We start from the raw sequence: 15,164 nt of genomic DNA on the forward strand, positions 1-15,164 counted from the left end.
ATAAAAGGTGAAGAAATTAAAATAATAATAATTAACATTTCATAAATTATTTCAAATAAAATAAGTAAAAATCAAAAGAATGAGGACCAAATTTGATAGATAAAAAATTTCAATAAAAAAATGATAAGGAAAAAGCAAATAGCAATTATAAAAATAAGGACCAAAATTAATATAAAAATTAAATTTTAAGAGATGAAATTAAAAAATAAATATTCAAAACAAATTATATATAGCAATCAAAAGTTTGAGGATCAAATTTGATATAATCAACAAATAATGACATTTCTAAATTTTTCACAACTTCCGGAAAGTGTTTTCCGCCCAAATTTTTCAGGAAAACACTTTCCTGAAAACCAAGCCAAATTTTCCTTTGACTGGAAAGTGTTTTCCGTTGACCAACTTTTCCAATGGCAAACAAACACAGGAAAGTTTGGAAAGTGATTTTCCAAAAACCACTTTCCGGAAAACAAACACAGCCTGAGATTGCAGTAGAAACAAAACAGAGTCACCTGGACAGAAGGGAAATGGAATGGGATTTAACGCGTTTTGTCCACACGCCACCGTGGACCGGACTGAGGAACAAGGAAAGGTCAGCAGTTTGATTCTTCTTGTAGCCACCATGGATTTGTTTTTAATAATTCATCCTCCGTTATTTGTCAACTATTCATGGCTCATGTGTTTTGTTTCCAATAACTAGGGTGTTCACGGTTCGGTTCGGTTTGGTTTTTATCAAAAAAAGTAACCAAACCGAATTTTTATTTAAAAAAAAAAAACCGAAACCGAACCGAAACCGGTTCAAACCGACCGGTTTCGGTTCGGTTCGGTTTTTTAGAGCAAAAACCGGTTCAAACCTGTTTAGCTCGGTTTTTTCGGTTTAGCTCGGGTTTTTTCCCGGTTTTTTTCGGTTCGGGTTCGGTTCGGTTTTTCCGGATCCAGGCTTAAAAAACCAAAACCGAACCGAACCGGTCGGTTTTTTCAATATTTTAATCGGTTTAATCGGTTTTTTTTCACGGTTCGGTTTTTTCAGTTATTTTTTTTTTCTGGTTTTCTCGGTTTAATCAGTTTTTTAGTTTTTTTAAACACCCCTATCAATAACGTAGGATTGTTGGTTAACTAAGATAAGATGTCGGATGCACCTTCACATATGATAAGGGTATTTATTACAAAATATATTAATGTAATTATGGATGATAATTAATTTTGTTACGGAAATATTGATTTGATAATATTTCAATTCTTGTAAAACCAATTTTATTTTTTTTTAACTTGAAATTTGAGTTTTGAAAAGATTAGAATGTTGTATTTGTTCTTGAGAAAAAGATTATGATAGTGTTTAGAAACGCGGTTAAAATTATATTTTTTAAAAATTTAATTTTGTTGTTTATTTTTAAATTATATTAATATTTAAAATAATATTTAAATTTTTTTTAAAAAAAAACACTTAAAAAAAAACCCTTTCATCACTCTTAACCATCTACTATGTATTTTTGCTTCCTCCTGAGACGAATAGGTAAGGCCTATAACCTGTTCTAAGGCCCATTTCACAACGCTCTTTTTTTTTCTTTTTACTTATTTTGAGGAAGAAAATTACCATACGCCGGAACTGGTCTTAAGTCTAAAACAATATCCAAACAAAACTTCATCACTCACTCCGAGTCTCAAATGGGCTTTAACATCCTCATACCTTCACCTCTCCCCTCCACCAAAACAATTCTCTACACCAAACCCACTTTTCCCAAACTTGTCTCTGCACTCCAATCTATTCCCAACTCCTTCACCAAAACCCACTTCAAGTTTTCATCCCCAAAACCTACTGCCCACTCCATTTTGGCAGCTGGTTTTGTTGTGTCAATCTACCAAACCAAGCGTCAGTTTCGTGGTGGTGGGGTCATAGCCATGGCTGCCCCTGGATCCGTCCAGAAGTCCGAGGACGAATGGCGTGCTGTTTTGTCCCCAGAGCAGTTTCGGATTCTGAGACAGAAAGACACAGAGTAAGATTCTTATTTGTAACTAAATCTTGTATCTTTTTTTCTACGTTGTTTTCTGGCTTTATGTTCTCGTTAACATTTCGGGAATTATTGGTTTGTGTTTTTCTTTTTTATTGTTTTGTCCTGCTTTTGGTTCTGATTCACTTATCAACAAGTAAAACTCAAGTAATTCACTTGAAATGATCTCAATTAGAGACCTTGATTGTTATCCTTATCGAAATGCATGTAAAAAAATCCTGTTTGCAAGGAGAATTCTGAGGATGTATCGCAAGAGGTGCATCTGGTTTTCACCTTATTTGGTGGCTTAATGGTTTATTGAATATCGTTGGATCTGGTGTTTCGTTCTGTTGCTTCGTGCTGTACGGTTTTAAGAAACTTTCAATGATGTTGCAACTTCTGGGCATACAGTCTTTAATATAACCTGGGATTCAGGAGTTTGTAGGAAAATAACTGTGAAAATTGAACCTCGAGGAACAAACGATAAGTATGCAATTTTGTTTTGCAGGTGAGAGATTGTGGATGAAATAGATTTTAAGAAGCTCAGGGAAAAAATTTTAATCTAAAAATTTAACCTGTATGGAATTCCACTGCAGCAAAAAAATAAAATAAAATCCTGGAGCAATAACAGTATAGCCTACTGGTTAGAGGAATCTTTTTTGCAGCTCTTTCTTTACACAATAAGGTACAGTGTGTAGTAGCAAATTGAATTCCTTTACAGCAACAAAACCCTGGAGCAATAGAAGTATAGCCTATTGGTTAGGACTGGTTAGAAGAATCTCTTCACAGTTCTTTCTTTAGTCAATAAGGTGTGGTTTGTAGTGGCAAATTGAATGTAAAGCTTGAGTATAGCTATGCTCTGTTCTGTGATTTGCCAATGTAAGTGATCCCTAGCTTTGGTTGAGAGTAAAAAAGGTAATTGATTTACGCCTTGGCAACTAGCATTTTGCTTTTATGGCTGTCTTTAAGTTGGACAAGTGGCTTTTTAGCGTTCAGATCACATGCTGTTGTCAGGATGATCATAGATTTGGTGAAGTGGCAATGCTAAAAATATAGACTCGGGTGTTGCTAACTTAGCTGGATGTCATGCTGATGCCATGACTTACAGAGGCAAGAGGGAAGGAGTAGGGTACCTACATGAAGGGGATGAGCGGCAGAAGATGGGTGTTTGTCAGGATAATATTAGTGTATTACAATTTTATTGCTGGATGGGGTTGAATTGGCTGTTAGAAAGATCTCAAATTTTCCTTTTTTCTGCCTTGATTCTTCAAAATTGAAACAAAGGACTAGAGACGAACATTGGAATCCCCAAATATGGATTCTTTTGCACCATGTTGAGAGATCATATACAATCTGCCTGATCTGGTAATATGAGATTTCTATTACTAGATGAGATGCATAATGGTCAAGTGCTCTTGAATGAATCCTGTGGATGTTTCTCAAGAAAACTCAGTGAAGTTTTTATTTTATTCATAGTGATTTTTCACATTGTTTGGGTGTCATGCAGGTATCCTGGCACAGGAGAATATGACAAGCTTTTTGAAGAGGGTGTCTACAAATGTGCAGGATGTGGAACACCTCTCTACAGGTCGACAACCAAATTTAATTCCGGTTGTGGTTGGCCAGCTTTCTACGAGGGTCTTCCTGGAGCCATAAATCGCACTGTGAGCTCATTTGCTCTGCTAGTTTCCCCCTTTTCTTTTACCATTTTACAGCAATTTATTTCGTGACATATTAACAAGGTTGGCATTTGTTATCAGCCGGATCCAGATGGTAGGAGGATCGAAATCACATGCACTGCCTGTGGTGGGCACCTGGGCCATGTATTTAAAGGCGAAGGTTTTCCAACTCCCACAAATGAACGCCATTGTGTCAATAGTATATCACTCAAGTTTGCTCCTGCAGATTCTTCCCTGTAAAACCTAATGGCGTGCTTAGTTCATTGCCAAACATGTTCATTACCATCGGCTCTGTGTAAAACATGGTAATAATGTTGTGTTTTGCCAAATAAAAACCGGCGCAGTTACTATTATTATACCTTCCCTCTGCCTGTGTCTATGGAAGTCCTGGAATAAAGAGAATGCTGTTATTTTGCCAATGTGCTTCTTGTGTTATGAAGATGAGACATTCCTGCGTGGAAGATGAATAGAGTTTGCTTGAGAAGATGACCTGTAAATTAAGGCTAAAAGTTGCGCAAAAAAAAATGCTGTTAATTAAGCAATTTTTTGTTTAAACAAAGACGTAATTGGTTAGTTTATCAAGCGGGTCAACTGTGTCCATCGGTCTTTTACTATGATTAATGGAGTCAATTATTTGAGTCTTTCTACTGTTTAATTATTAAATATTGGAGATAGTTAATTTATAAAATCGTTAAAAGGAGTGTGCTGTCATCATAGTAGCGTGACAAGTGTTCCAACATAGACATAATGAGGGGTTATTTGAAAATCCATTTTCTCAAAATTCTTCATCTTTTAAGGAAAAGAAAACATAATAAATCAAAAAATATGAAAATTAAAAAATCCTTCGTATACAAACCCCCCCCAAGAAAAAAAAAAAAAAAAAAAACCCTTTCCCGCTCTATCTCACACAAGCAACATTGACAAGATATAAAAACACAAAATAATAAATAAATAAAAACAAAAGCGGTCCTCCCAAAAATATGTCCATTCATTATATTTTTTTTATTAGTTTCATAGGTTAATGATCTCAAATACTTTATAATTAAATAATTAAAAGATCTAAATAGTTAGATTAAAAATAGAAAGATACTAATTAAATCGACTCTATGCATAATGTGGTGTTTTATATTAGTAAAATAAAAAATATTATTTTTGATATTAACATATTAAAATAAAAAAAATAAAAAATATTTTAATTTAAAAAAAAAACATAGTCACACAGATTAAAGAGTTCTTGTTGGCTTCTCGCCTTTACGTTTCCATTTCCTCTTCCACAAACAAATTTCACATTCCAAATTCTCCCCTTTCAATTTCTCTCGGTTCCAGAATCACAGGGATTAATTATAAACGTGTGGCCACTTGCGGCCCTCTCCTTTTAGCCCCTGTAAATATAAACACCAACACAAGACAAGTCATTGCTCCTTTGTTTCTGGAAATATTCTTGAAGGAAAATCTTCGTTAACCTTCAGATTGTCTGGTTCAGGAGGGTTGTATACTTGTATCTGTCCAGACATAGATTGAACCGTGGGGAAAGATCTCAGATCTGCGCAGCGCAGCTATTGGTTGTTCCTGTGCTAAAGATAATTAGATTTAGCCCTGTAAGATTAATGTTCGTGTTAGTAAGAACATGTATCACTTAGAGCAGTAGTTAGATTAATTTTTTTTTAGTTTAACATAGATGTCTGGGCTAGCTTGCGCGTACCTCGACTAATCTCACAGACCCTGACGTTAACGACCATGTAAACCTCCAGTAACCATCATATGAGCAACCACAGGGCTCGAACCTGAGATCTCAAAGGGAGCAAACCTCTTAATTCCAAACTCTTATCATTGTGCCACCACCTAGATGGTTAGTAGTTAGATTAATTCTTGTGTTACTTGGAGGTGTCAATGGACTTCATCACTGGAAAAGGGTGCAACCAGCAAATGGCATTTAGCTGAAGAATGGTAGATTTATCTGGGCCTCGCATGGCTGAAGAAATAACTGTACAGTATTATTGCGTTTATACTAAGTCGGAAAACCATTACAATAAATCCGTTGTAGTCTAGTTGGTTAGGATACTCGGCTCTCACCCGAGAGACCCGGGTTCAAGTCCCGGCAACGGAACTTTTTGTATTTTTATATTAAACTGACTTGAAATCTTTGTCGATTTATCACTAACATGAAAAAGGGATAGGGATGCACACGAGTTAAAAAATATATATATATACATGGGAGGGATTTTTTTATTTTTATTGTTTTGTAAGTTATACAAATAGGTAAAAATATATATTTTAGGTTTTTTTTGTCTATGGTTCAAAAGTTTTCCCAAATCAATTATTAGATGTTGAGATAAAATCCATTGTCGTTTTACCTCAGACGTTACTTGTTTGAAGAGTAAATAATCTTTAATGAAAAAGAATGTTGCGGTAGGAAAGGATGAAAATATTGTAAAAGGTGCTATAGAAAGAGAATTGAGAAGGAGAGTAGATGTTATTAATAAGAGAGGATTGTTTTGGCATGAAAAGGTGTGGAAATATTGTAAAAAGTTATAGAAACAATGTAAAAGATAAAAATCATGTATTTAATTGAAATAAAACTAATTTATTTAATTTAGTCGGGTCTATAACTCAAGTTGTATTTAAAAAAAAAAACATGTTTATAGCAATTAAATATTAGTATAACTAATGAAAAGAGAAAGATTCAATTATAATAATGAAAAAAGTTTGTGCATCTATAATTTTTTAGAGGCAAATAATACCAAGTCCATGAAGTTATTCATGCGTTCCACAACATTTCATCGTGAATTAGATTAATATTCGAATCCAAATAACTCGAGGCTGCTTCATCGACAAAATCAAGTAGCACTTGGCAGAACGAAAGAAAGAGCAATGCCTTGTATTCAATTTTTTGTTTCCATCATGAGATCCAAACACATCCTTAATTGAGGATGGCAAGAGAAAATAACGGGGATGGGTTTAAAGACAGAAAAACGGAGAAGCGGCAACAACACATATAAAACCCATGGAATAATAGGGCCAAACCACCATTGAAACCTCACGTTATTGGTATTACTAGATTATAGATTATTAGCTAGCGTTGCAAGTCGTATCATTTTTTTAAAACATGAAAAAAAATTCAAGGATTATTAAGGTGTTTTTTTATACAATAAAATAAAATCCTCGATGAAGTAGACAACAATTCGGAAAGTCGAAATCATGTTTGAAAGAACCTTGTTCTAGAGGTAACCATGTATCTAAGAATCAAATGTATTGAAAAGAAGACATGGACACAAAGATAAACCTATATCTAAAAACCCTAAGTATGTGAATAATGTTACGAAGCTAGTTAATTTTCAACAAGCCAATATAAAATCTTTGTCCCTGTAAGAAAGGTTGTTTTGCCGCAAACAAACAAAATGAAAACTCATGTTTATTCTTCAACTTGTTGCAGAAATTTACAGCTCAAAAAAATATAATGTATTCTCCTCTAACTAACTGTTGGTTATTGGATTAGGCCTGGTCCGCCCATGATGGATGGGTCTGGTCCAAGTTATTAGAGAAGTTACTAAAGGAAGTAACTGTCTCCTCTAATCATATATAAAGGGACATAACCCATATGGAATAATAAGTTTTCATTATTGAAAGAACATAATTCTCTCTTTCTCTTCTCCCATCTTGACTCTCTGCACTAACTTGACAGGATTTACAAAGATGTTCATACTGTGGAATATCACTTTGGTTCTAGTAATTGAAGTGACACTGAAGTAATTGATCCAGGAATAAGAAAGCAAATTCTCACAAGTAAGTTTTCCTTTCCGATCTACATTGGTATCAAAGCCATGTTTTTTAATATTGTTTTTATGCAGTATATCTATTATTACATGAACGATAGATGTAAATTTTGTGTTAAAAGAATACTTCCATTGAGAATTTTGAATTTACAAAATTTTATGAAGTAATTGAGTTATGAATTTGTCTTTTCTATAATTAATTAGAAAAGACTTTCTGCATGGTAGTTGTATAATTCTATTATCAATTCATGTGTGAATTAATGATGGAAATAGAGATTAGAAACTGCCATTTCCATTTCCAATGACTACAATTGCATTAGTCAATTGGACTTTGACAGTTAATTAACTGTCATTTGACAGTAAAAAAAAACCACGAAAGAACACATATTTTAAAAAATATGTAACTGCCATTCGGCAATTAATATTTTCATTTCCAATTGACTACAATCCCTGTAGTCAATTGGAACTGCCATTTGGCAATTGTTAGAGAGAAAAAAAAAGGAAGAAGGAAAACCGAATGAACACATCTTTTAAAAGATGTGTGTGTGTGTATATATTAATTGTCTTAATATATATTAATATTAAGAATAATATTAAGACAATTAATATTTTTTGTTAATATAAATTGTCAAATAGCGGTGCCAATTTATTTACTGTTAAAATAAATTGCTTAATTTCCGTATTTTTTTTTATCATATATGATGATACATGCTTTAATTAAATATTAAGTATAATATTTATGTGCTTTTTGGAATATTTTGTTATAGTGGATAGGCAACAACATATTGATCATTTATTGGGTTATGCCTTTAATCTTGTTCACAAAATTCAAGAGCACATTGATTATATGTATCATTGGATGAGTAGACTAGCTATGAGTGGTGTTTACGAATTCTATATGGAACATCAAATGTTAATCGTTCTCAATTCTCTGCCTGAGGAATGGATGTCGGTGCGACTATCGTTGGAATAGGATGAAATCCTTAGATTTCAACAATCTCACTGATGAAATGCTGTTTGAGAGGGAACGTCAGTATGCCAAAAAGGGTATACGACGCACTGAAAAAAACACAGGTCGTTTGGATGCTGCTGCTAAATTCATTTCATGGTTTGAGCAGAATGAACTTGGAGGAGATGACTTTGATGAAGTGGATGACATAATTGGAGACCCTACTTATGTGCCTAAAATATAAAATAATTCTAAAATTTATTATTCTTAATATTGTATTTTTTTTAAGATGATTGGTTGTTTAATTGTGAACTGAATATTTTATGTAATTTAAGTTTAATTACATTATATGCATATATATGATAATATTTGCAACCTGATTAGTGGGAGTTGTTAGTTGAAACTAATAACTATAATTTTGCACTCATTTAAATTTCCAATAATAATTAGACCATACAAATAGAAATTGATTAAGTGTTTAACATTCTTTTCATTTCTATTGTATGTGTTAGATTATTATTTGTTTAATTTAGAATGGAGTGGCAAAATATATCAATTAAATTGTACTAGATACTAATATTTATAATTGATGTCAATAGCGTTTAATATGCCTGCATCTAAGAGTATTATTGCTGATTTGAACCATAAAGACAAACTAAGTGAAAAGAATTACGATGTTTGGTATCGTAAGATTGAGTATCTCCTGGAAGAGCAAGAAATGCTGGAAACAATCACATAACCGATGGCTGAACCTGAGCAAGGAAACACTGCTCAGCACAGGCTTGATATGGAAGCATATCAAACCTATAAACGCAAGGATCGTGTAGCTCGCATTTTGATGTTGAACAGCATGAGAAATGATATAATGTTGCGTTTTGAAAGGCATCGTTCAACTCAATCTGTTTGGGACGCAGTAAAGATTCAGTATGGAGGAACCTCCACTACTAGACTTCGTCAGTTAACCCTCAAATTTGATGGTTATAAGAAGCGTCAAAATCAAACGATGAGGCAGCATCTTACAGTCATGTCTAACATGATTAGTGAATTAAAGGGTGTTGGGCATGAGATGACTGATGAACAACAAGTCCAACCAGTTATCCGCTCTTTGCCAAGTAATTGGGAACACATGTGTGTTAACTTTACCCACAATGACAACATCAAGATATTTGACGATGTTGCTCATCATGTCGAGCTTGAAGAAGATCGATTTCACGCTGAAAAACCTATAAACGAGGCTTTTATATCTGAGACAAAGATGCGTGGAGCATATGGCTCTAAATATAAAAGGGGTAAGGCTAAAGGTCCCAAATATGGCAAGAGAGGAATAGAAGCAAGTAGTAGTGGACATAAGCGCAAATATGGGAAACGCGACGATAAGAAAGACAAGAATATGAATTGTTTCAATTGTGGTATACCTGGTCATTTTGCTCGTGATTGCACTGAGCCAAAGGTAATATTTAACCACAATCATCCCTCTAACTTATATGTTAGCAGTTGTTTAATGCTTGCTGAATCAGTTCCCTTTTTGGACTGTAGACTCAGGAGCAATCGACCACATAGCAAGGGATCGAACAACCTTTGTGGAATTTCATCGAATTCCAAAGGGAAGTAGATACATATACATGTGGAATAATTTTTCCGCTGCTGTGCTTGGGATCGGTACCTGCAAACTAGATTTGCGGGGCGGTCGCACACTTTATCTTCATGATGTACTCTGCACTTCAGAAGTTCGACGAAATCTTGTGTTTGTTCTTGCTTTACTCCAATTGGGCTTTAATATTGCGTTTGTTGGTTGTTGTGTAAAAATACATCTGGATAATATTTTTTATGGTTCTGGTTTTGTATTAAATGGTTTTATGGTGTTAGACACCGTTAATGTATCTATTAATTATGATGCTTCAATTTATGTTGTTCAAAATTCCAGCACTATTAATGATAGTAATATCATAACTTGGCATGCTAGATTAGGACACATTAGGCAAGATCGATTACATAGATTAACAATAGCTGGTCTTTTAGGATCACTTATCAAAGAGGAATTGCTCGTTTGTGAGCATTGCCTTGCTGGAAAAGCAACTAGATTACCATTTGGCAAAGCTAAAAGAGCTAGTAGTCCATTACAGCTTATTCATTCAAACATTTGTGGCCTAATGAATGTGAGAGCAAGACACGGAGGAAATTATTTCATCATATTTATAGATGATTTTACACGGTTTGGTCATGTTTATTTGATCTCACATAAGTCTGAAGCATTGGATTGCTTCATTCAATACACCAATTTGGTAGAGAATAAACTAAATATCAAGATCAAAGCTTTAAGAACTGATCGAGGACATGAATATTTGTCTGAACAATATCAAAATTTTTGTGATGAAAAAGGTATAGCTAGACAACTAACTATTTCTTATACTCCACAACAAAATGGTGTAGCAGAAAGGAGGAATAAAACCCTATTTGACATGGTTAGGTCGATGATGGTGCAAGCTAACTTACCAATTTCCTTTTGGGGAGATGCATTGTTAACTGCTGCTTACATACTTAATCGTGTGCCCTCTAAATCTGTCTCATCCACCCCATATGAACTATGAAATGGCGGCAAACCTAATCTAGGTTATTTCCATCCATGGGGGTGCACAACTTATTTTCACAATACTTCTCATGAATATGGGAAACTTGGTCCTATGGGGAAAAAGTGTATCTTTATACGATATTCTGAACATTCCAAAGGATTTGTATTTATTGGTGAAAAAGCTAATGGAAGAGTGACAAGATTGAATCGCGTGATGTTGTATTCTTAGAAAAGGTTTTTCCAAAGACAAGTGAGGTTGAAAAAGATTTTCAATTATATGAAATGGAAAATCTAGATTATGGCGCAACAAGCCATTCAGCAGAGGACTTAGATGAAACTTTTGATCTTCGTAGAAATAGTAGGAGTGATATTTTATCTATTCCCACTCTCATGGAGCAAGATCATGAGCAATCTTAACCTCGAAGAAGCATTCGTGAACTAATTCCTCGTCGTCGATTTGAGATTGAGGGGGAAGTGTTCATGATTGCTCCACAAGATGATGAAGAGCCTAAAACATTCAGTCATGCTCTATTTGGTCCTAAAGCAAGAGAATGGATTAAAGCTATGGAAGAAAAAATGGAGTCGATGAAAATTAATCAGGTCTGGGACGTGGTTGATTTACCGTCAGGACGAAGATCTATTGGAAATAAATGGGTTCTTAAAATTAAACATAAGGTGGATGGGTCAATAGAACATTATAAGGCTCGGCTAGTAGCGAAAGGCTATACTCAAGAAGAGGGAATTGATTATGAAGATACATTCTCACCAGTTGTAAGGATTACTTCGTTCGCCTTATTTTAGATATAGTCGCACATATAGACTTAGAGTTATACCAAATGGATGTTAGAACTGTGTTCTTCAATGGAGAACTAAATGAGGAGATCTATATGGATCAGCCTTTAGGATTTGAGACTAAAGGACAAGAGCGCAAAGTTTGCAAGCTTAAAAGATCCATATATGGTCTTAAGCAAGTCAACAATGGAACGTCAAGTTTCATCAAGCTATCCTTAAGGATGGTTTTACAATGACGGAAGAAGATCATTGTGCGTATTTAACATGTTCTAACAATAGTTTTATAATATTGTCCTTATATGTTGACGACATTTTAATAGCTGGAAATACCAAAGAGATGATTGATACTACTAAAAAATGGTTATCATCAAACTTTGAAATGAAAGACATGGGTGAGGCTAGCTATATTCTTGGTGTGAAAATCATAAGAGATCGCGCTAAAAGACTTTTGGGTTTAACTCAAGAGACTTACATCAAAAAGATGTTAGAGCGTTATCGTATGCAACATTGCAAACCAATGGACACCTTTGTTGATAAAAGTTTGAGCCTAAGCTGTGATATGTGTCCCAATACTCTAGAAAAAAAGGAAAAAATGTCCAGAGTACCTTATGCCAGTGTTGTCGGTAGTTTGGTGTATGCAATGATATGCACACATCCCGATATATGTTATGTCGTTAGATTGGTTAGCCAATATCAATCAAACCCTGGTCAGAAACACTGGATGACAGTCAAAATGATTCTACGATATCTGAAAGGAACTTCAAATTAGATGTTATGTTACCAAGAAAAGAAATATTTACGATTGATTGGTTTCTCTAATGCTGATTGGGGATGAGATGTCGACCAATCCAAATCAACTTTATAATGTGCTTTCTTGCTTAATGATAATGCAATACTATGGAGGAGTAAGGAACAATCATGCATAACCTTATCTATCATGGAGGCTGAGTATGTAGCTTGTTCCGCAACAACACAAGATGTTGTTTTGTTAAAAAATTTCTTGTATCATTTAAAAATTGTCAAATTAGCATCAGACCTAGTGACAATTTACTGTGATAACATTGCAGCAATAGTTGTGGACAAAAATCCAAAATACCATGGAAAGACCAAACACATCAAGATGAGATATCACTACATTAGAAAAGCAATTATTGAACAATAAGTGATCCTAAAACACATTTCTACAAATTATATGGTTGCAGATCCACTCACAAAACCAATAGCAAGGGATGCATTTGTTAGACATGTGAGATCCCTTGGCCTATATAGAATGTAATTAGTAATATAATTAGTTTTAAGGATTATACGAAAGCTTACAGTGATTGAGTAATGAATAAATGTCATTAGAATATCATTTTATTCATTATTTATTTCATGAATATATTGTGAGTATTGTATAGTACAATTTGTTATAGTATGTCGATAGACTTAGATTGGCTCACTCACATAAGCAATCACCTCTAGCACTTGTAAGGTGAGTAGAGATGAGACTATTTGAGTTTTAACGCTCAACAAGCGACTTGGGTTCAATGAGAGCAATTTTAACTCAAAATGATTATTAAAAAGTCACATTCACTAGGACCAAGATGAGGTTCTTAAATAAAAGAATCGACATGAATCAATTCCTACCATTCATGTGTCTATTATGATTGAAGCCGAGTATGAAATTATTCATCTGCCACTAATGACAAATGAGCAAATAAAAATTTCTGATTTGAAGTCTATGTTTTTAGCAACAAAACTAAGACTCGTATGGTGTATTTCCTCTAACAATGAGAGCAACGACATACACTCTTTGTCTTAAGAAAAGAAAAGAGTAAGCTCAACTATAACATGTATTTCATACTACATGTGCTAGCGACCATTACAAGAATAAAGAATGGATCCCTGCTTCTTTATTATGTGAGTCCTGAAGATCATATCTAAGATCTCAAAATATTACCCTTTGTGACTTTTGACTATATCATGAGGTGATGTATTAATGATCGCTATTTTAAGAGTATATCATATGGTCATGGAATGATTCGACTTAAAGGAATACTCTTAGGAAAACGAGTTAATTCAGATTTGATTGATATGAGAGCAAAAGAAAAAGTAATTTTAGTTCTACACCTGTTACTTGTATTCATCGGCTGGGATCATATCACTTGAATAAATTTGATATGATTTAGAATACTTGTAATTGTAAGGATGAATTGAGTATGAAATTCTTGAGGGATTGAATTATATTCAGTCATGTGTAACTAAAAATGCTTGGGGTATATTAGTACACTTTAAGAAATAATTAATTATGAGGTTGATGTCTCCTATATGGCCTGTATTAGGTTTATATATTGGAGCTCCTTTCAATGTGTGCTTCAGGTCCGTTCGTCAAGTATGAAATTCTTGTGCAAGTTTGAAGTATAATGTATTAGAGAGATTCAGTCCTTCATGGGTGAGTGAGAGATGTTAGTTATTGGGTTAGGCTTGGTCCGCCCATGATGGATGGGCCTGGTCCAAGTTATTAGAGAAGTTACTAAAGGAAGAAACCACCTCTTCTAATCATATATAAAGAGACATAACCCATATGGAATAATAAGTTTTCATTATTGAAAGAACATAGTTCTCTCTTTCTCTTCTCCCATATTCACTCTCTGCACTAACTTGACAGGATTTACAAAGATGTTCGTACTGTGGAATACCACGTTGGTTCTAGTAATTGAAATGGCACTGAAGTAATTGATCCAGGAATAAGAAAGTGAATTCTCACAAGTAAGTTTTCCTTTTCGATCTACACTAACCGTAATGAATCCCTTTTGTGTTGCAAGGTAATAGATCTAAACTCATAATCAACTAACTTAAGTTTAATAATGAAATAAACCCCTGAACAGTGTCTAATGAGACAGAAAAAAAATTAAATTAAAAATAATTATTCAAAATTGAATAAATAAATAAGATAATAAAAACAAATTCTCTATGCTAGAATTCCTCTATATAAAATTTTAGCATATTCTTAGCATATTTTCAGTCTTGACTTCAAACATGTTGTTCTTTTTTTTCTAAATGAATTAATGAACCTACCATATATATTTGAAAATCTTGAGATGTCTAGTTTCTAGCACAACTTGTATCGCAACAAAATCTCACCTATAGCTCCAGATATGTCTCAAACGTTACATAAAGGTCTAATCTCGCAGATTTCATAAAATTCCTTTAGTAACTTCAACCCTTTGAAATAATATGTTCCCTAAATCCATTTCATCTAAAACTTTACCACAATATATTTACATATGTTTTAGTATCTCCCTGTAAAATTTCAGCTCAATCCGGTGTACAGTTTAAGAGTTATGTCCGATCTCGCAAAACTAGTCAGCGAATATTTTAAAGCCGAATTCAAACATGACTTGGTTTGTATCATGTTGGATGATATCTTTTTAA

At 33.9% G+C, this 15,164-nt stretch overlaps 1 protein-coding gene and 1 non-coding gene across 2 annotated transcripts; both read left to right on the plus strand.

The window, feature by feature from the left end:
* Nucleotides 1–1,588: 1,588 nt before the first annotated feature.
* LOC7470782 (peptide methionine sulfoxide reductase B5) lies at nucleotides 1,589–4,083 on the plus strand. Its single transcript, XM_002300270.4, has 3 exons — nucleotides 1,589–1,991; nucleotides 3,493–3,649; nucleotides 3,746–4,083. Exons 1-3 carry the CDS (start codon nucleotides 1,663–1,665, stop codon nucleotides 3,902–3,904), a joined length of 645 nt encoding a protein of 214 aa, XP_002300306.3. The 5' UTR covers nucleotides 1,589–1,662; the 3' UTR covers nucleotides 3,905–4,083.
* Nucleotides 4,084–5,698: 1,615 nt separating this feature from the next.
* TRNAE-CUC (transfer RNA glutamic acid (anticodon CUC)) lies at nucleotides 5,699–5,771 on the plus strand. The gene has a single exon. It is a non-coding gene; the product is annotated as a tRNA-Glu (tRNA).
* The last annotated feature ends 9,393 nt before the right edge of the window (nucleotides 5,772–15,164 follow it).

The sequence above is a fragment of the Populus trichocarpa genome, chromosome 1 (genome assembly GCF_000002775.5).
Source record: "Populus trichocarpa isolate Nisqually-1 chromosome 1, P.trichocarpa_v4.1, whole genome shotgun sequence".
NCBI lineage: Eukaryota > Viridiplantae > Streptophyta > Magnoliopsida > Malpighiales > Salicaceae > Populus > Populus trichocarpa.

Coding starts and splice junctions, on each gene's coding strand:
- LOC7470782 (XM_002300270.4), top strand. CDS start 1,663: ATGGGCTTTAACATCCTCATACCTTCACCTCTCCCCTCCACCAAAACA. Junction 1,992..3,492: donor CTGAGACAGAAAGACACAGA/GTAAGATTCTTA, acceptor GGTGTCATGCAG/GTATCCTGGCACAGGAGAAT. Junction 3,650..3,745: donor CTGGAGCCATAAATCGCACT/GTGAGCTCATTT, acceptor ATTTGTTATCAG/CCGGATCCAGATGGTAGGAG.